The sequence below is a fragment of the Dermacentor andersoni genome, chromosome 1 (assembly GCF_023375885.2).
Source record: "Dermacentor andersoni chromosome 1, qqDerAnde1_hic_scaffold, whole genome shotgun sequence".
Taxonomy (NCBI): Eukaryota; Metazoa; Arthropoda; class Arachnida; order Ixodida; family Ixodidae; genus Dermacentor; species Dermacentor andersoni.
Genome location: NC_092814.1, coordinates 243,527,577 through 243,550,156, shown reverse-complemented (window position 1 = coordinate 243,550,156; position 22,580 = coordinate 243,527,577). Strand labels below are relative to the sequence as shown.

At 44.2% G+C, this 22,580-nt stretch overlaps 1 protein-coding gene across 2 annotated transcripts in view; it reads left to right on the top strand.

The window, feature by feature from the left end:
* The window catches only part of LOC126548010 (stomatin-like protein 1), an 86,537-nt gene that overhangs the window by 6,603 nt on the left and 57,354 nt on the right, over positions 1-22,580 (top strand). For both annotated transcript variants that reach the window (XM_050196087.3, XM_050196088.3), the window contains exons 4-5: positions 14,619-14,701; positions 14,755-14,958. In XM_050196087.3, coding sequence (XP_050052044.1) covers positions 14,619-14,701; positions 14,755-14,958 — 287 coding nt within the window. The remainder of the gene's footprint in view (positions 1-14,618; positions 14,702-14,754; positions 14,959-22,580) is intronic.

The window sequence follows — 22,580 nt, the reverse complement described above, 5'->3', positions numbered from 1 at the left end:
TGAGAAATGTGTCGGCAAAGCAGCACTTACAGGCCCACCCATATACGTAGCGAATGCGGCCGACAGCCTACAGGTACGGTGACGTACAGATGTTGGCACAGCGCTGTGTCGCCGCATACCGCTTATTGTGTACGCGAAGTGTAGCTGATTTCAAATTGCTAAGGCCAGAATTGAACTATAAAAGCTGTTTCGTTCAACCTAACTGCTTACAGTTCAGTTCAGGTCCGCCGGTAGCGAGTGTACAAACTCGACGGCGCCAGGTTAACCTTCGCTGAACAGGATCGACATTGGCTCAAACTTCGTGGGCATGTCTTGAGAGGGTTAAAGCTTGCGCATTTCAACTTGGCAGGCGTGCTTGACTCATTCTGAGCACGAATAATTATATATACAAGCGAAGACGCTGTCGCGATTGTATTGGCGGTTCGATGGCCGATCGTGCGGGGTTCGGTCAAACGATGGTCGGCACGCTGATTTTGCCGGTGCCTTCGACAAGAAAGCCCGTCGCAGTACAACTCGCACTCGTCGTTTGCATCGTTGTCGACCTGGTATGATAAAAAGGTTTCAGTGACGCACAATAGTCAGTCAATCATTGGAGTGAGCGTCTTGTTGGTCTCGTATCGACCCATTGTTGCCGCGCCTTACGAGTACGTGCAGTCAGGCATGCGCTGCCACCACCAGCAAGTGAGGACCGACGCTGCAAACAGACTTCGTCAGCAACGTGACGTACTTAAGTGTCGCCGAAGTGTAACGCACGGGTTCTTCGTTAAACTAGCGAGCAATTCATGAAAGGCAGCAACTACCTGGCTCACGATGCAGTCCGGACAACTCGGACAATGCCCTGGCCGCTTTGTCTTGTAAAGTGGAGTTGCGGTCTTACGCTACGCTCGTTTTCGGCACTGCACCGACGTCGAGCTATCAGTAGAGTTTCAACGCGGTACACGGCACCAGTGTTTGCAGCCACGCGTGTCCGAGCGCCCTCTCTTTTTTTTTTCTTTCTTTCTTTCCCCCCCCCCCCCCCAGGGGCACTTCCCGGCGCCCGGCCACGTGCACGACCCTTCCAAAACGTTTCGCGACTAATCCGCTAGGGTAGGGCGCATGCGCCGTAGCGCCATGAAAGAGGCGGATTAACAATTCGACCTGTGCGAAGTGAAGTGACCAGGTGTGTGCAAATGACCACAAATGGTCGGGCTGATTCGGTGACAATTCACTACCCCACTACGAGCAGCACAGGTTAGAGAGTTAAATGTGCTCATCCTTGACCTCAAGCCAGCACGTTGAGGCAGCGCAGCAACGTAGTATTGATTGCAGTACATCGATGTTCGAGCACTGTCATTAAAAGCAACATCAAGCGAGCAGCGCACGAGCTCGCACTGCAGCGCGATTCACACGTACGTTACTGCGAGCTCATCTGCATTGCATCAGTTATTTATCAGTTGCTAAAGGGACAGATGGCCGCTACTACAGTGCAGGCATAACTACTTGTCTAGCGGCATGCAGTCAACAAATATTGCAGGAGGCCCGCCGTTTCGCAGCATGTCGAAAGATCGCTGCTGTCGCGGCGCGTACGATCGTGCGCTCAAGCAGTTCGTACATCGTGGCATGCTAAATGACCGCTGCCGTCGCAGCCCGTACCGTCGTGCGTTCGAGCAGTTCCGTACACATGATGTCTGCTTATCGCTGCTGTGAATTCATTTATAGCAAACATTTCCTCGCGTTTGTCAGCACTGTTAAGCCTCACCAGTCCTTCTAACCTCACTAACTTTAATGATATCCCAAATAATGCCTGATAGCTCCTTAAAGAGTCCTTAAAGAGACACCACGCTAAAACTTCGCCACTTATTTCTTGAATGGCGTACACGTATCTGGCGTTGCATAATTTCTTTCGTTTACGCAGCGTGCCACCCCTGAAAAAAATCTTCTGCGCCCGATATTTGCTGCAAGCCGTGGTACAACACAACCGAAAGTGGCAGGTCCATATTGTAAACGTGCTTTCCGAAGCAGACGACTGAGCTTGGTACTACCGTACTACCCAGTTCAGGACAGAAGGTCCTCTATCATTTGTTGTAACTCATCCCCAGTGTTGCTGAACAGTACTATGTCTCCAAAATGAAGGTTGCTGAGATATTTGCCGTTGATCCTTACTCCAAGCCATCCCAATTTAATAGCTTGAATACTTCTTCCTAGCATGCAGTGAATGGCATTGGAAATATTGTGTCTCCTCGTCTGACCCCTTTCTTTATAAGTATCTTCCTACTTTTCTTGTGGAGAATTAAGGTAGCTGTGGAGTCTTTGTAGATATTTTCGAAGATATTTATGTAAGCCTCCTGTACTACCTGATTATGTAATGCCTCCATGACTGCTGGTATCTCTACTGAATCAAGTGCCTTTTCATAATCTCTGAAAGCCATGTAGAGAGGCTGATTATAATCTGCAGATTTCTTGATTACCTGGTTGATTACATGGATGTGATTCATTGTACAGTATCCCTTCCTGAAGCCAGCCTGTTCCCTTTCCCTTGGGTGACTGAAGTCAAGTGTTGCCGTTATTCTATTGGAAATTATCTTGGTGAATATTTTATACAATACTGCAAGTAAGCTAATGGGCCTATAATTTTTCAATTCTTTAACCTCTCCCTTTTTGTGGATTGGTATAATGTTTTGCATTGTTCCAGTTCTCTGGGACCCTTGAAGTCGATAGGCAGTTCATATAAAGGGCCGCTAGTTTTTCACGCATTATGTCTCCACCATCTTTGATTAAATAGACTGTTATTCCATATTCTCCTGCCATGTTTCCTCGTTTCATGTCTTCTAAGGCCCTTCTAACTTCATTGCAAGTTATGGAATGAGCCTCTGTAACCTGTTCATTACTACTTCCAATGGAGGTATCCTGGCTTCTCTGGGTATTGTACAGGTTAGTATAGAATTCTTCCGCTGCTTTTATTACATCTTCGAAATTGCTGATGATATTGCCCTGCTTATCTTTCGGTGCATACATCTGGGCTTGTCCTATGCCGAGTTTTCTTCTCACTGATTTCATGCTGCATCCTTATTACTGCTTCCTCAGTCTTTCTTACGTTACAGTTTCGAATATCCTTTATTTTCTCCTTGTTGATAAATTTTGACAATTCCGCGAATTCTATCTGATCTCTCGAGTTGGACTGTTGCTTTGGAGAGCTTACCTACTGGTTGCCTCGGTGCATTGCCTCCTACTTAAAGTGCTGCTTCTGAAGCCAGCCTAGTTGCAGTTTCATTCATTACCTCTATGTGATCTACATCTCATTGTTCTAAGGCTGCATATTTATTTGCAAGTACCAGCCTGAATTGGTCCGCTTTCATCCTTACTGCGTCTAGGTTGGCCTGTTTCTTCTTGGACTAATTTTACTCTTTCTCTCTTCAAATTCAGGTGAATCCTAGACCTCACTAACCTATGATCACTGCACTTTACCCTACCTAACACTTCTACATCCTGCACTATGCTGGGATCGGCAGAAAGTATGAAATCGATTTCATTCCTTGTTTGACCATTAGGACTTTTCCAGGTCCACTTTTTGTTGCTACGCTTTCTGAAAAATGTGTTCATTATTCATAGCTCATTCCTTTCCGTGAATTCTACCAACATCTCTCCTCTAGTGTTTCTAGAATCGGCGCTGTAGTTTCCAATTTATTGTTCACCAGTCTGCTTTTTCCCCTCACTTCTGCATTGAAGTTTCCCATTACTACAGTATATTGAGTTTGCGCTTTTCTCATGGCTGATTCCACATCTTCATAGAACTGATTACTTCATCATCATCATCATGACTGGAGGTTGTAGCGTACGCTTGTACCACCTTTAATCTATACCTCTTAAGTCTTATTACGACTACCCTCTATGCTACCCTCTCATTAATGTTGCCCTTCATGTCCTTATGTATTAGGAATCCAACCTCGTATTGCTTCTGATCTGGCAGTCAGCACTGTATAAGCCTCACCAGTCCTTCTAACCTCACTAACTTTAATGATATACCAAATAATGCCTGATAGTTCCTTAAAGAGTCCTGCTAATCTAGCCTCACTTGAGAGAGTTCGGGTGTCAAAGGTTGCCAGGGTCAGTTTCCATTGGCGGCCTGTTTGGGTCCAGAAATTCTTAGCACCCTCTGCTGCATTACAGGTCTGACCGCCGCCTTGGTCAGGTGCTCCGCAGCTGCTGGGGACTGAGGGCCATGGGTTAATTGTAGAAGTCATGAGGCAAGTAGTGGCCGAATACTGCACCAGGGGGGCCAATTCCTGTTCTGGTGAGGTAGTGTCCTTGTTGAAGCTTAGTGGGCCTTCCTAATTGGATTAGTATAAACCCACTGGCTCTCGGCGTTTTTACTGGTGTCAGCTGCCACTCCATGCCTGGAGATGTAGAGTACTGGAGGAAGTGAATTCGAGATTGCCACCTTCAAATTTAAAGCTGGCAACAAAAGCTAATGCTCAAAATATTTGCTATACCAACAAAAATGCGATGACAGTCACTGCCTTCTTTAACACCAAAGTACTGAAAAGCACAAACACCTCCTATGTGATTGGCTTTAGGAAAACCCTGAAGGCATATCTAATATAATCACTGTCCCTAAAGTAAATTAATTGTCTCATAAAAGAATGTTAGCAAATTGTAAACTTGACAATGCCAAGATATTATGGGCCTCACATTACTAACACTGCCAAGCTGTTCCAGACTGTTGCAATGTTGAGTTTAGCAAACATTTGACAGACTTTTGCATAAGCTATCAGCTAGTTGCAGTACTATTGAAAAGTCTGTATTTTTCTTACTCGTATACTCCAGCAGAACAAAGCAGGTATGTAAGAAAGAATCTTTGCCATCCACAATTTTGTCACAACAAAGTTTGTCAAAGGTAATGCCTCTGTATAGTGACCATGACACTCAAGACTAGCACAAAGTTGTTACAAGCAAAACGACCATTTGCCTGGTTACTGCAAGAATAAGTTTAAGAACTACAGTACTACATCATGTTGCCTAATAGAGAAAAATAAAGACACCAGTTGCCCACCTGTCCAAAATACAAGACACTAGAAGAATTTCCACCTCACTTGAGTCTATGTTGAGTTCCTTTGCTATAAAAGGCTTCCCATTGCGGCTCGTTATCTCTTGCAAAAAGTCTAGCTCCGATCGTATAACTTAATGTATTACCAATATGTCTAACAAAGATGCCTAACCCCGATTGTATAACTTCATGTATTACCAAATGTGCAGCAGGCTTTTGCCTTCTTGTGTTACAAGAGTGACACTCGCTAAACTTTTTTGGGTGCTGACCCAGGAATATATAGGCATACACACATGCGTAGGCTATTCACAAACCTATGATATCCAGCGGTTGAACAATGTTGCCTCCCGCATTTCCCAGCATACTTGATCGTCACCCTCAAAAGAGGGGACGCACCAATGACCTAAGCACATGCTTCAACCGAACAAAAGAGACTTATCCGAAATTCCACGTGCACAGTGAGAAATTTGAAAAACAGGCAAGATTCATTTCACCATTCATAGTTGCAAAATCTTTGACCGAAGCCTTAGGGTCAGGTTATAAAGTTGCAAAAATGGCTAGCGGAGACCTTCTTCTTGAGCTCCCTCAGAAACATCAGTACGAGAAGCTAGGCAAGTAATATACCAGTTTCTGTTACACCACACCGGTCAATGAATAGCTCACTTGGTCAAGAGGCAGACCTCCAGGATTTGACAGAAGTTGAACTCCTGGTAGGATGGAAAGATCAAAATGTAACCAATGTAAAGTGTATTATTCTTAGACGGGACAACAAAGAAATCCCCACCAAACACCTTATCCTAACATTTGCAACTAGCGTCCTGCCAGAAACCATTGAAACAGGATACATTAGGCTAACTGTCCGACCATATATCCCCAACCCTAGACAGTGTTTCCAATGCCAAAAGTTCGGCCATGGCCCGCAGAGCTGTCATCGTCAAATAACTTGTGCAAAGTGTGGAGTCCAGGGCCACCCCTCTGACAACTGCAGTGGCATACCTCACTGTGTGAACTGCAGTGGTGACCATCCAGCCTACTCCCGCTCCTGTTCGAACTGGAAGAAAGAAAAAGAGATAATCACCCTCAAAGTAAAAGAAAATATTTCATTTAAGGAAGCCCGTAAGAGGTGCTCACCTTTGCACAGCACACCTTTTGCTGATGGGGCGCATCGAGGGCAGCGTCGCAGCATCCAATGCCAAGTGCCCAACCCGCGCGCAGCGAGCTGGCACCTTTGGCTCCTGCCCCCAGTATGGAAGTAGGTAAGCCTACTCCACCCAACCAGCAAACTGGCCAGGCTAACTTTGGGTTGCCGGCCCCAGAAAAGTTATCTGCGGCAACCTGCGCTACACGCAGCGATCCCACAGGACCGACGGGCCCAGAAGGTGGGCGCAGTCAAGGCTGCCCCAACCTCCCCGGCCCCTTCCAGCGCCGGCAACAGCCGGCGCTGGAAGGGGCTGGTGGGCGCAGCTTTATCGACCTCGGGCACAGGGGTCTTGCCCTCCAAGGCGGGACTCTCTCGAATAATTTCTCGCTGACAAGAGCGCGTGTCTGGCGCCTCACAAGAGCCAATGGACACTACACCAATCCTCACGGCACACCAAGCACGTAAGGAGCGGCGAAGCTCCCTCACACGCTCTAGAAAGGACAAAACCCGCGTTACAGGCTCTCCAAAGAGCTCTGTAACCTAAGGCACCACTTCTGTTTCTGTACACTCAGCAACAACTTACTTTCAATATGGATCCACGAATTATTCAATGGAACGTCAGAGGTCTTCTTAGAAACCTTGATGATGTGCAAGAACTTATCCACGAACACAATCCAAAAGTGCTGTGTTTACAGGAAACACACTTAAAATCGAAACACAAACTTTCTCAGGCAGTATATTATGTTTCACAAAAATCGCGATGATGCTGCCATATCATCTGGCGGTGTTGCCATTGTAATTCATAAAAGCGTAGTGTGTCAACGTTTACAGCTACAAACGCCCCTTGAAGCAGTGGCGGTTCGAGTCGTTCTCCTAAACAAACTCATCACCATTTGCTCGCTTTACATACCCCCACATTACCAATTAAACAAACATGAATTTCAGTCCTTTATAGATGAATTGCCAGAACCTTATGTGTTCTTGGCGATTTCAATGCACACCGCTGCCTGTGGGGCGACTCTCGTATAGATGCGCGAGGTCGTCTTGCTGAACAGTTCCTTTTTACTTCTAGTGCAAGTCTGCTGAATAAGAAGGAACCCACATGTTACTGTCTTGCAAACAGAACCTTTTCTTCAATTGATCTTAGCATAGCTTCCCCGTCTATACTACCTGAACTTGAATGGGAAGTTACCAACAATCCTTACAGGAGCGACCACTTCCCCATACTGCCAAGAACATCTAAAAAAAACAAATATCCACCACAGGCTGCTTGGTGGAAGGTTGATACAGCCGATTCGGAGAAATTCTGCACTCCTACTAGTATCTCATGGGCTGACATGTCTTCGTTAGGAATTGATGCTGCTGTGGAGTATTTTACAGCCTTCATAATAGATGCCGCATCTAAATGCATATCTGAAGTACGAGGTTTGGCATGCAAATGGCGTGTCCCATGGTGGAACAACGAATGTAGGAACGCTCGTAGGAAACGGAACAAAGCATGGGGGTTGCTACGTGCTTCTCCCACTGCAGAGAATCTTATCAACTTTAAGAAAGTAAAGTCCCAAGGCAGGAGAACGCACTGACAGGCCAGAAGAGAGAGTTGGCAGAAGTTTTTATCGGGTATCAGCTCGTATACAGATGAGGCCAAAGTCTGGAACACGGTTAATAGGATAAGAGTGTGACAAACATATTCACTCCCTTTGGTAAACACACAGGGAAATACCCTGCAAGACCAGGCAGACTCACTTAGGGAGCACTTTGAGAGCGTGTAAAGTTCAACCCATTATTCACAATCCTTTCTCAAATATGAACACATAGAAGAATGCAAGCCATACATAAGAAAATGCCGACATAATGAGCCATACAATCGTCCTTTTAGTATTGGCGGCGAGGAGTTACGGAGTCACCATCTATCGGAAGCGCCTCGCTGGCGTAGTATAAGGGATCACACGGCGCGCTCCTCATAGGTTTTGCTGTCAGCGCTCACAGAAAACACCACGCGTGAGCTCTCCCGGACATTTCTGTAAGTACTTTCGAAACGAGAGAAGTTTTTTACTGTCTAAATAATAATCTTGGGCAAACCGAAAGCACAGAATCGTTTACAGCCGCTATCTCTTTACCGAATACGTACAGTGAACGCCACTGCGCGTGGTCGCCGCGATGGAGTCTCCCGAACCGGCTTCTTGCGTGAAAGGTAGGCAAACGCTGAGAGCAGAGTATGTGAAATATGTCCTTATAGTGTTTGTATAACTAAATGGAGCCTAATAGAATGAAGCCTCAATGCAGCGATCGCACAGATTCGCAGCGACCTACTGCACGTCTGCATGCTTGTCTGCGCACTGTTTCGCTTTCGCCATGTGCACGTTTTCGCACCGTGCCATGAGCTTTAGGCCGCAGAATATGAGCATTTGACAGTATACAAGCAACCATTGTTGTGTGGGCGCTATCAGAGCTGTTCAAAAATAATTTCATTGTAGAGACTTCGACGCCTACAGGGATGTGCCGTCGCGACGATTCAATCTTTTTTTTTCTTCTAAATTCTTCGACATTTCAATATTATTTCTGGAGTTGCGTCGCACTGTATGTTTATCACTGTTCTCAGCGTGCGATTTCTCGCTGCCTCTTTTTTGTAATACAGTGCATTGATTCATAACACAAACATGACCTTATGTCATACTTTTTTATAATGTGCTTCGTACGCTCCCTTTCCACTCCAGTGAACTTGCCAGTATCTATAGCATCGACAAGTTCTTCAACCAAACCGTCATGACATTAGTCGGGCGAGCGTCTCAGTGCGCATTTTGCGAAGTTCGCAGACCCTGGCGCCTTAGCAGAAATCTTCCTCACGTCTGTCCTTGCTGCATACCCAAGTTGTAGCCGATGACTGTTTGCCGGTTTTATGTTTCGCGAGCCAAGCTTCACGCAGCTTGTCCTGCAGCTACGTGTGAATAAGGCTGACACCAGGCTCCGTTGCGTACGTCCGGCATTACGGCACCGAGCAGTAGCCTACCATGTTGCGCGCCTTCAAAGGCAGCCACTACCTATTGTAGTGCTTTCAAGCGTTGTAAAGGAGACACTCGAAGCGAGAAAACTTCGCCACTAAATGAGGACCGCAGCGTACGAAGGAATTTAAACTCGTTTTCAGGTCGCTTCGGCGCTCCCGAAGCAGCCGACGCGGCCGCTATGTCCACGTGATCCCTAATAGCACGTCACGCCGACGGTGGCGCCAGCTTTTCCAGTGGTGGAGCTCGAGGCCAATTGTCGAGTTGAGAGCTGCCTTGATCGCATCGTGAGAGCTCTGCACCGGGATCTGACAGAATCATGTTTGAAATTATCAAAAACTTACACAATGACACGCAAGTTACACTACTCATACTTTTCAACACTATTTGGGCTGTAGTTGACCTTCCAACCGCATGGAAAAGAGCCATTGAGGTCCCTGTTTTGAAACAAGGCAAAGACCCTTCCTCTGTGGCAAGTTACCACGCCATAGCCCTCACAAGTTGCCTTTGTAATATATTTGAAAAAATGATTAATCGGCGACTCATTCATTTCCTTGAACTGAGCAAAATGCTTGATCCCTATCAGTGTGGCTTCAGGCAAGGGTGCTCTGCAACCGATCATCTTGTACGTATTGAAGGAAATATCCGTGACGCATTTGTACACAAACAGTTTTTCTTATCCATATTCCTCGATATGGAGATGGCGTTTGACACAACGTGACACTACGGAATCTTGAGAGACTTGTCAGAAATGGGCATTCATGGCAATATGCTAAATCTAATAGAAAGCTATTTGTCCAATCGTACCTTCCAGGTGAAAGTCGGCAATGTGCTGTCACATCTTTTTATACAGGAAACTGGTGTACCCCAGGGAGGCATGCTCAGCTGCACACTCTTTATTGTTAAGATGACAACACTTCATGCTTCATTACCACCGACCATTTTTTTATTCCGTCTACATGGACGACATTCAAATAGGTTTCAAATTCTGTAACCTCGCTGTGTGCGAGAGACAGGTACAGCATGGCTTGAACAAAGTGTCAAAGTGGGCAGAGAAAAATGGATTTAAAATCAATCCTCACAAAAGTTCTTGCATTCTTTTTAGAAGAAACAGAGGCCTGGTTCTGGATCCTTGCTTAGAACTGTGTGGACAACAAATACCAGTCAACAAAGAGCACAAATTTCTAGGTGTTATTATTTATTATTATTTATTTACAGATACTGCCAGCCCTTACACAGAGCTATACCAGGAGAGGAATACGAACAATTATAAATCACATATTTTGTACATGGAAAATTGTACATTGAAACACAAAAAGGGACAATAAATTAATATTGATAACACCAAGAGGTAACAGCTTAAACTGCTGAAGATAACAAAGACACAAAGTAAAGTATATTACTTACAAACTAGGATATTTCCCATGTGTTTTGTGAAGAAATCAATTGATGAGGATGAAACGGCTTCTTCCGACAGGGAGTTCCATTCTTTGATAGCTCTTGGAAAAAAGCTATACATACTTGAAACAATCGGTATGTATAACAGGGGGACGAATAAACATTGAATGACGATGTCTAGTGGTTTCACCAGAATTTCAAAAAAGTCTGTATACCTAATATGAACATGATGATGAATTATTAGGTAATATATTTAAGTCTTTCATATTTAGATCTAGCCTGTAATGTCGGTAGGTCTGCCTGTACACAAAGTTGAGAAGGGGAGTCCGTCCGCCGATATTTATTGAATATAAATCTGACTGCCAGACGCAGTATTCGTTCGATTTTTGATATATTTATAGCAGTGTAATGGTCCCAGACAACCTTAGCATATTCAGTTATAGGTCTAATTAATATTTTATAAGCTAGAAGTTTTGTTTCTTGAGTTGCGAATGGTAAATTGCACCTCAGACACCAGAGTGACTTGTTGGCCTTGGCACACACATAATCTATATGGTGGTTCCAGCGAAGATCACTTGTGAAAATCATGCCAAGATACTTATGCTGATCAACTCTTATAAGTTCATGATTATTAATAAAATAAGAGTAGTTTAAGAAATTTAACTTTCTAGAGACTTTCATAACTACAGTTTTTAACGGATTTAGCACCATTTGCCATTCATCACACCATTTCTTTATCTTCTGTAAATTTGCTTGTAATTTAGCGTGGTCTCCTACTGTATCAATTGTATTGTATATAATACAGTCATCTGCAAAGAGCCTGATGGAAACACCTATTTCATTCGGGAGGTCATTTATAAATAAGAGGAATAAAAGGGGGCCCAAAACACTGCCTTGGGGAACTCCCGACTTAACACATGAAATCTGAGACCTTGTACCACTAATTTCGACATATTGCTCGCGAGAAAGAAAATAGGATGAGAACCATTGTGTAATAGCAGCATTGTTGAACATAAAATCAATTTTTCTTAATAGTTTATGGTGAGACACTTTATCAAATGCCTTCGCAAAGTCCATGAAGATCATATCTGTCTGTCCCCGAGAGTTAATAGTTTCTGAGAGATCATGGGCTAATTCGATGAGCTGAGATGTTGTGGATAGGCCTTGACGAAAGCCATGTTGGTGGATAGATAACAAGTTATATTCATTAATATAATTTAACAGATGTTTCGAGATGATATGTTCAAGCATCTTTGAACAGGTGCTAGTAATTGATATAGGGCGATAATTTGCTAAATTGCCAGCACCGCCGCTTTTGAGGACAGGAATCGCTTTAGCTTGCTTCCACACCTTTGGTAAAAAACTGCTATGAAGTGAAGTCCGAAAAATTAATGCAAGATATTTAGAATTCTATTCGGTGTATCGATAAAGAAACTCGTTAGGGATGCCATCGGGTCCAGGGTTTTTCTTTATGTTCAAATGAAGCAAAAAGCACACCTTGTTCAGAAATTTCAGTGTCAGCAATGGGCGGCCTGTCAGATGGAGTTTCAATACTCGGCATAATCCCGTTATCTTCTGTGAACACAGATGCAAAATAATCATTGAAACTCTCGGAAGAAGGATGCTCATTAGATTGTGTCGTTAAGCGAGCATTCGATGATGGGTTAATATATCTCCAAAATTTACCCGGTGCTTCTTTTAGAAATTTTGAGACACGAAATTTTGGTCAACTGCCGCCGAGTCTCTTCCGCCAAACATTATCAATCCAGTCAGCGACCAAGTCCGTGGTCATCCAACCTTTTTTATTTGCACGCACAATCACGATTCCTTTTGGGAGCATCTTCCGTCTCAAGATAAGATACGGGGCCAGCTTGGGCCCATCCTCAATGCAACAAAGCATTGCGGTGACTAGTTTTTCGTGTCGGAAGACAAAACGCACACTTGCTTCACCCCCTTCTTTTCAACGATTGTGGTGGCAGGCATGTCAAAATAGAGCGCCGTCTGATTGGCATTTCCAATCTGTCTGAAGTGGTAGGCATTTCTATGGCGCAACTTCTAAACGTACCGTTGAAAACTGTGCAATTTCTCTTCATATTCTTCGGGCAATTTTTGGCATATCCCTGTCCACCTTCGAAGAGAAAAGCCTTTTCTCTTCATCAAATTTGATAGCCAGCACCTGCTCGCTTTGAAATCACTCCGCATTAGCCCTTTCTGTAGGGCTAACTGCATCGCCCGTACTTTGAGCATATTGGTCGTCATAGGCCACTGTGCCGCTCGCTGCTCTTGCATGTATTTCGCGAGCAGCTCTTCTATTTCGGCGAAGGACCCGCCGTGGTTGCTCAGTGGCTATGGTGTTGGGCTGCTGAGCATGAGGTCGCGGGATCGAATCCCGGCCATGGCGGCCGCATTTTGATGGGGGCGAAATGCGAAAACACCCGTGTGCTTAGATTTAGGTGCACGTTAAAGAACCCCAGGTGGTCGAAATTTCCGGAGCCCTCCACTACGGCGTGCCTCATAATCAGAAAGTGGTTTTTGCACGTAAAACCCCATAATTTAATTTTTTTTTTTTTTTTATTTCGGCGAAGCGGCCCTGCTTCAGTCCACTGAAACCCTTCCTTGTTGCTTTGCTGGCGAAAATATTCTCCTGCTTGTGCTAGTCCCGCAGGCAAGTTTCAGAAACTCCGAATGCCTGTGATGTGGCCCGATTTCCGTCTGTCTCCGCGCACATGGTAACTTTTCTTTTAAATGCGGTATCAAGGTGGGGGGACTCAGCATGTGTTCGCAGTCAGCGGCGCTTCCATGTTGATTGACATACAGTTTCTCACTATAACACCTAGAGGGAAATCTGGCACCACCGTCTATGGGAGTTTACTAAGGGGCGCTGTGCCATCATGGGAATGACAGCATATGTGTCTGCGAGGCTTGTGTTGGCTAGTGTTGTAAGAGGCTTCGTCTAAAAAGTGGATATGGCTACACAAATAATGTGTTCTTAAAGTAATATCTTCATAACATGTTTCTATTCACGCATATTACATCTTCCAGTGAAGGTTACTCACCTAAGATGCATAACCAACCGAAGAAAAGCAAGAACAGACAATGAACTGCTCCAAAGCGAGTGCAAATCTTGTCGTCTGTCCTCCAACTTTAGCGGCCCGCTGATACTTTTTACGTTTCATATAATTGTACATGCAATAACAAGTTCTCATTGTTAAACAAAATGTGTTTTTGTGTAATAATAAAGCTAAAACAGCTTTTTACATGCTGTTTTAGTAGAGAATGAATCATTGTGACAGACGGAATGGTGCTTGCCAGGTGCGTCTTCAAAGTGTCCTGGCTCTCCGAGGATGTTGCCAATCTGAAGTCACAATATACCTGCATTCCCATGCATATCATAGCACAGCAGCGCCAGATTTTCCTCTAGGTAATGTAGTAAGAAACTCTACGCTGATTGAATAAACACAGAAAACTGGAAGACAGGCGGTAGACTAGGTTACACGAGCGCCTGGCTACACGTACAACATGGAGGAAGCCGCGGCAGCTAGGCTAAAAGCGTATGAGGCAGCCATTTTTCGAATGCCGATGGCGATATGGTAATGCGGATTTAGGGTCGTACTCGGTTCTGACACGCATGCAATTTTTGGACCCATTTTATCGGAAAGAAGGTGCGCATTAGATTCGAGTAAATATGGTATATCTCTTTAAATAGAATTATAAAACGCAACATCACTGCAAATTAGCATGCTTATATTTTATAATTCTCTTTAATGTCCCTTTAAAGACTACCACATGGTCTGATAGTTAGTTCACTGTGTTTCATTGAACATTATGTGGCTGGCTAGAATGGCAGGGTAATTCTCAGTCTCTTGAATGAATAATGACAGTTCTACTGGAATTACCGACTAGGCTTGAGCATTCTTTATAAAATGTAAGAGCTCTACCTGAAGTGAAGACAACATTGTCAGAAGCAAATATAAACATGCATTTGAGGGGCAAGCGCTTAATGATGGAGCTGTTACTGTGTTGTCACACCAGGCATCTTTTTCTCACAATGCAGGCCTTGTGTTGGTGTTCCCGGTCATTGACTCTTACATGAAAGTTGACCTGAAGCCCAAGGTCTTTGAGGTGCCCGCACGTGAGGTATGATGGGTTATGGCCAATAGCGTAAATTTTAAGTTGTGTATTCTGCCCAGGTTCTGACTGGTGATGGAGCAATCATCGAGGTGGGAGCCGAGTTGCATTGGCAGGTGGTTCACAGTGTCCGTTATGTCACACGAGTGAAAGAGGTTGATGCTACAGTGGGAGCACTCTGCCAGCAGTGCTTGGCATCTCTGTTGGGCTGCAGTGACCAGGATGACTTAGACCGGCGTCGTGAGGCCATTGAGGCCACACTTCTGGTTTGTGTGCATCTTTGTGTGCATCTTTAGCTACTTTGCCAAAAACAGCACCTGTGTGTGAATTGATGTTTACGTAGATGTTGAAAGCCTTTTGTACATCTCATGTAGGCCTACATAGCAAGTACAGTAAATAGCCATGAACTTCTCTGCCATGGTACATTGTCAGGCACAGAGTCCAGTGAGTTTAAATTCTTTCCCTAGTGGGCCAATATATTCCAGAGACCTTATGCATAGTGGTGTCTATTCATTGTAATGTCATCACCAAATCAGCTAGGCAAAGAGTCCAGATGAGGTGTGAAAGAAAAACCAGGAAATGCACACCTTTCATAATAACAGCGAACAAAGTGAGCTTAACATTAACAGTGCACTTTTAAAGGGCCTTTCACCAGGCCACATAGCAAATTTTGGTTATACGCTGGAGGTTGTTACATGCCCTCTTGAGAGCATTCTACCACAATAATTTTTCAAATTGGTTCATTAATAGCTGAGATAGAAATATTTCAGTGCCACACACCCATGATTTCAGGAGGCAAGTGCTATCGCCAATGTAGACATTCTTTCCACTTGCCCCATCTAGCGTCTGCAAGCGAAATTCCTCCCCTGCGTTCTCCCATACTGGAGCTGGAGGTTCTTGTGGCACATACATCACGGGTCCCATTGTATTCTTCTTTTATTTTTATTTTTTCTCACTTTCTTGCAGTGTGGCGCACTTCCGCTGACGGTCTCACCCGCGAACTGTTTCATATGTCTTGTTTCGTGCAGCGTACGATTTTGCACGCTGTGCACGAGAATACCTGACTAGCGATACAAGTCAGCGCTACAGGAACACTGAGGCAAACACAGCGGATCATAGAGCATGATCACACGCTGGAACATAGTAGGAAATGACTAAGCTTTGTTCTCTGCGTGCGCAATTGCCTGATGTGGGAACAAGCAGATGAAACGGAAGTACATCTCTCTTGCTATGGTATGAAATAAAACAAAGACATGCAGACATTCGGTTTGTAAGTTTTATTATTTCTCCACACTTTATTTTGTCTATTTAAGCAACAGATCAAGCAAATAACTTCTATTGCCTTGAATAATTCTCAGTCGCGGGTCACTATGAGCGACATCACAGCACTGCCATGTACGTAGGTGCACTTGTGTAATATGCGTCGACTCTACGGCTGGGAGTGCAATGCCCGTGAAGAGAGTGGCAAACGGCGTTTGGTTTGAAATTTAAGCTCTTTTCATAGCGTGTAGGGATGTAATACTTAACAGACAATCGTTAGCATGCATTGTATGCACTTCACCTGTCAGATCAAAATGGGCTGACCTGGTGAGGCGCGCTTTAAAGGGGAAGCTCATCAGATTAAGCTCTGCTACAGTGTTGAAAGAAAAAGCAACATTGCTCATTACTTGCATTCAACAAAGTATCATACAACAGGGTGCTCACTGAGTGGTTACTTGCAATTTAAATAATGTTTAAGCCCGATATGGAATTGGGAGTTCTCATGTACTTGTAGAAATTTTGAAATAGTTTGGAAATCTTTACTGGAGAGATTTTTGGTAATGCTTTAATCTAGTGAGTTTCAATTATGCAGAGGTCCTTAAAGGGACACTCCCCGCAGGGGCGTCTGCGCAAGCAGGCGTTTGGTGTGTTGCGACACCACGTACCCCAGCACACGAGAGTCGGACCCTCCCGCGTCTAACCGTGCGCGGCTTAGCCGTGTCCGGGGAAAAGGGGATCCTGGGGATTGAGCCGATGCTGAGTGTCAGGACCTTTAAGGCCCCTCGGCGGAGGCAACACATCCCTTTGGCCTCGGCTTCACGTAGACGGCACCCCCGGACTGACCCACCCGGGGGACCTGTCCCCTTCTCCACTCTTCATCTTTTTCTCCCACTTTGAATATTTCCTGTCTTCTACTCACTTCATTTTACTTCTCATTTTCCAGGCAGCAAGGGTTAACCGTGTGTATCTACCCAACCTTGGGTACATATATTAGGTTATAGCGGCGTTGTATAGCTGACGTATACAGGTATGTTCCTAACCTCGTAGCGTCCCCTTGTTGGGCTCGGTGGTGGGTGGCTACCATCGCCGCTGAATATTCCAAGAATACATGGCAAATGCATTCCCCCCCCTTGCAGATCGTCCTATCAAAAGAGGGCGCACCGAAGCAATTTTTGATTTCACTTTGAAAACCAACGCAGAAATGTTCCCATGCTACCATGTGATCCACAGTGAAGGATCTCTGCCAATGAGAAAACTATTGCCATTCCTAATAGCAAAATGCCTAGTAGAAAAAATCGGAAAGCAATACAAAGCTTCAAAGATGTCAAGTGGGGACCTCCTCCTTGAACTCAAAACCAAAGACCAAGTTGCAAAGCTCGCTGATCTAACCAGTGTCGGTAACATCAAAGTCACAATCTCAGCACACCGTTCTCTCAACACAAGCAGAGGTGTAATATCAGAAGAAGATTTCTTAAACCTAAGCGATGAAGAACTCCTGGAAGGTTTCCAAGAACAAAATGTAATCAAAGTTCAAAGAATACCTCTCCGAAGAAATGACGAACAAATCCCGACCAAACACATTATACTTACCTTTGGTACCAGTATTGTACCTACTACACTTGATGCAGGCTATCTTAAGATCAACGTAAGACCGTATATCCCAAACCTGAGGCGGTGTTTCAAGTGCCAGAGATTCGGACATGCATCGCAATCATGCAGAGGTAAATCGACATGTGCAAAGTGTAGTGCCAATGACCATCAGTCTGAAAACTGTAATGCTGCTCCACACTGTACAAACTGCAAAGGAGATCATCCAGCATATTCACGATCTTGCCCCTGCTGGAAGAAAGAGAAAGAGATAATTGCACTTACAGTGAAAGAGAAGATTTCCTTTTATGAAGCAAGAAAGAAACTAGCACACTTACCTCTAAACAACCTACGCCAGTCCGGTGCGACAGGGGACAGCACCGCAGTGGTCTCAGGAGTCTACAGGGGCAGCAGTCAGTGGCCCAGTAGTAACTCCATCCGTCCCCTTGGTGGCAGCAGCCAGTCCTGCTCCATCATCATGATCACAGACTGGCCTGCAGACCCCGGTTCCACAGGGCCCCAGGCTAAATGGAACTCCCAGGCCTGAGACGCGCGTCTCAGTGCCTGGTTCTCGATCATCCAGCGCCTCGGAGAAGGTTATGGATGTCGACACCAAAACTCCGGCGTCATCGACGCCAAAACATCAGCGCTCTCTGGAGCGCACTAAGAAAGACACGCTCACAATAACTATGCGAACAAAGGGACCGGTAACCTGAACGGTTACCGTTCTTCCAATAGTACATTCCCACTAACAAATGTCACCTACAGTTACTTAGTACATATATGTAAATTACCATTCTCAATTCTGCCACTATGGCTTTTATCGTGCATTGGAATTGTAGAGGACTGATTCGCAATTTAGGTGACATTAAGGACATAACAAATAACTTTTCGCCAATCGCATTTTGCCTACAGGAAACAAACTTAGGCCCTAAACACAGTCAATTCCTTAGAGGTTTCACCGTTGTCCGAAAGGACCGCGAATGTTCCAACCGGTTGTCAGGTGGAGTGGCTATAGTCGTGCAGGGCGGCACTCCTACCCGAAATGTCCCATTAAATACATCTTTAGAAGCCGTAGCTGTCACCATTCTATCCTACAAAACAATCACCATTTGCTCACTATATATTCCACCCCACACAAATTTTACTATCAAAGACTTAGAAAATCTAACAGATCAGTTACCGGAGCCATTTGTCTTGGTAGGAGATTTTAACGCTCATTGTACTCTTTGGGGCAGTGTCAAAACTGACCAAAGAGGGCAACTCGTTGAAGATTTTATTCTGTCAAACGATATATGTCTTTTAAACTCAGGTGCGCCAACTTATTTCTCACCGACTTCTCGCACATTTAGTTGTTTAGATTTAGCTTTTTGCTCACCCTCTCTTTTTACTGATTTTAAATGGGAAGCTCTCGACACGTCATATGGTAGTGACCACTTACCCGCACTCATCAAACACCTATCATCACCACAAACCCTTGTAACTAGACCACGCCGATGGAAATTACAGCTCGCTGACTGGCAGGTTTTTATGCAGAACGCGAAACTGGAAAATGTCTTTTCGCCAGAGCTCAGTATTGATGATCTTAATAAAAAAATCACTGAAGTTATAATCACAGCGGCAGAAAAGGCGATACCGCAGTCTTCCGGTATTGTGCGCAAAAAGCTAAATCCTTGGTGGACATACGAATGTACTAAAGCCAAAAAAGAACAAAATAAGGCCTGGGGAATCCTACGAAGGTACCCCACTTATAACAATCTTCTAAATTTCAAACAGGCCAAAGCCAAAGCACGATATATTCGAAGAAATGCAGAAAAATTATCATGGCAAAAATACATATCTTCAATCAATAGTACAGTCACATCAAAACGAATGTGGGACCAGGTGAGGAAATATAGAGGATAGTACTCATCATACACTATACCACTACTTACATGTCCAGGCACACAAACAACACTACAGGACCAGGCCAACTTATTAGGTGAACACTTTCATAACATATCCAGCTCAGCAAACTATTCAAATACATTTTTAAAATATAAAGAATCGGCTGAGAAAGAGAGGCTGCCTACCACTGGGGCTTCAGCTGAAATGTACAATAAACCCCTCACAATACATGAATTGAACAGAGTACTCTCTGCTGGTAAAAAAACGGCAACAGGTCTTGACCGTGTGCACTGCACAATGCTGGCACACCTATCCCAAGCGTCGGTAGGGGCACTTCTTAAATTTTTCAATAAGATATGGGAGTCTGGGGTAATGCCCACAGATTGGAAAAAAGTGGTAGTAGTGCCTTTTCTAAAACCTGGTAAACCCGCTACATCCCCTAGCAGCTATAGACCCATTGCACTAACAAGTTGTCTAGCCAAATCTTATGAGAGCATTATAAACATAAGACTCACATTCATCCTAGAAACAAGAAACCTAATAGACAAACACCACTGCGGATACAAAAAGGGCTGTTCCACCACTGACCATCTCGTGCGACATGAAATACGTGACGCGTTTCTTCACAAGCAATACTGCCTCGCGGTTTTCTTTGATTTTGAAAAGGCATATGATACCACATGGCGATACGGAATTTTGAGAGACCTGGCTGACATGGGAATTCGCGGAAGAATGCTGAATTGTCTATGCGATTTCATGTCAAACCGAACATTTCAAGTACGTCTCGGCACAATACTCTCGCGCACATTCACACAAGAAAATGGCGTTCCACAAGGTTTCATTCTGAGCACGACGCTCTTCATAGTCAAAATGAACTCTTTAAATAAGATCATCCCATCATCTGTTATGCACTCAATATATGTCGACGATTTGCAAATGGCTTGCCGCGCCTCAAGCTTACCCACCTGTGAACGACGACTACAAATAACGATAAATAATCTTACACAATGGGCTAACAAAAATGGTTTCCGGTTCTCAACACACAAAACTGTTACAGTTCTCTTTTCCCAGAAGCAAGGGTTACACTGTACTCCAGGTCTCACATTGCATGGTACAACGCTACCGGTCAAAGAACACTATAAATTTCTAGGCGTAACGTTTGACACTAAACTGAACTTCCTGGCCCACATTAACGCAACCAAAATTAAAGCAAATAAAGCACTAAATATCCTCAAGGTTTTATCACATAAGCACTGGGGATCTGACCGTACATGTCTACTACGTATATACCGATCCCTTGTACGTAGCATCCTCGACTACGGTAGTGTAGTTTATGGTGCAGCTAGGCAGTCCTACATTAAGCGACTTGATCCAGTTCACAATCTTGGCCTACGACTGGCGAGCGGTGCCTACAGGACATCGCCTGTACAAAGTTTATACGTTGACGCTAATGAGCCTTCATTACAGCACCGCAGAGCACAACTTACACTTTGCTATGTACTAAGAATTCGGTCATCACCACAACATATATGCTACAACATCGTAACACAGTGCCAATCACGAATACACTACACAAATAAACCAAACATGATTCGGCCACTCATCTTAAGACACGAACAATATTGTCAGACCTATGATGTTCCTCCCGAAGCCCTGCAGGTTGCCGAAAGGCCACCAAGATTGCCCCCGTGGTGCAATTTTACACAGCTGTGTGACTGGACGTTAACACATATAAAGAAAAAAGACATTCCACAAGAGCATATAATACAAGAGTTCCGAGCTATCCAAGAAAAATATAAAAATTACACAGAATTTTACACTGACGGCTCTAAAACACAAGAATACGTAGGTGTCGGGATCGTAACAAAAAATTGGGAAAATAGCATTCGCATAAATAATTTTTCTTCAGTCTTTACCGCCGAAGTTTATGCGATTTGGAAGGCAGTTAAGAAAATTACTTCCGACAAGCAGAAGAATGCTATTATTTATACCGACTCGTTAAGTGCCCTAAGAGCCCTTAACTTTAACTCCGCGTCTGAACCCCTGCTTGGCGATATCTTAAACATAATGTTTAACAAGAAATACGAAGGAACCATACGATTCTGCTGGGTCCCAAGCCATGTTGGGATAGCAGGGAATGAAGCTGCAGATAGAAGCGCATCCATGGCAGCGCACAAAAGCATCACACACACAACACTTCCATACAAAGACAGCATCAGAGCAGTTCGTAAGGCCCTAGCATCAAAATGGCAACAAGAATGGAACTCGTGCGTAAATAACAAGTTACATATAACTAAACCCCTGCTTCGCGAGTGGAAATCATGCACTCACCAAGAACGGCTCTATGAGGTAATGTTATGTCGACTTCGAATTGGACACACGCATCTAACACACAATTTTTTACTTAGAAACGAAAGTCCACCAACATGCGAGAAATGTTACGAAACGCTCACAGTAACCCACATCATTATATCATGCCCACACACTGAAACACAGAGACGGAAGCATTTCAAAAATTTGTATCACTTACATATACCTCTGCACCCTGCCTTAATATTGGGCGATGACCTACTAGTGCCATTCACTAACCTGTTCCAGTTTTTAGGTGAAACCGATTAGCTACATCGACTTTAAGGTAACACAGCTATAACTACCTTAACATTGGATCTTATACTGTTCTGTGACTGGCGCAGCATGGCCTTAGTCGCTTTTGCGCCATTAAGCCCGAATTAACTGACTAACTAACTTAAAGGGACACTAAAAAGAAACACTTAGTCAGTTTAGATAGACTGATAAAGTATTGTTTCAAAACTGTATTTTTGTTGATTTGGTAGTAAGAGTTTGATTACTAGAAAAGAAAGTGAAGGCCAAACTTTTTTTTTTTTTTACTTTCACGCAGAGACCTCAGTTTTAGTACATCAGCTGGACATCATGGATTTCATGGTATTTTCTCTCATTTGGACCATTGTGGCACAGTTAAAGTCCTAAAACTTTCTAAGTTCAGTCTTTGGCTCCTTCAGAAAGCAGTGAAGTCAATTTTTTTTCTGATAAACAGTTACCTAACAAAGCCTGAGCAGATACAGTCAAAATGTATGACGTCACAAGGAGTTCGTGCAAGAACATCAAGGAGGCTTCGCCTCCCATCTTTTGTTCT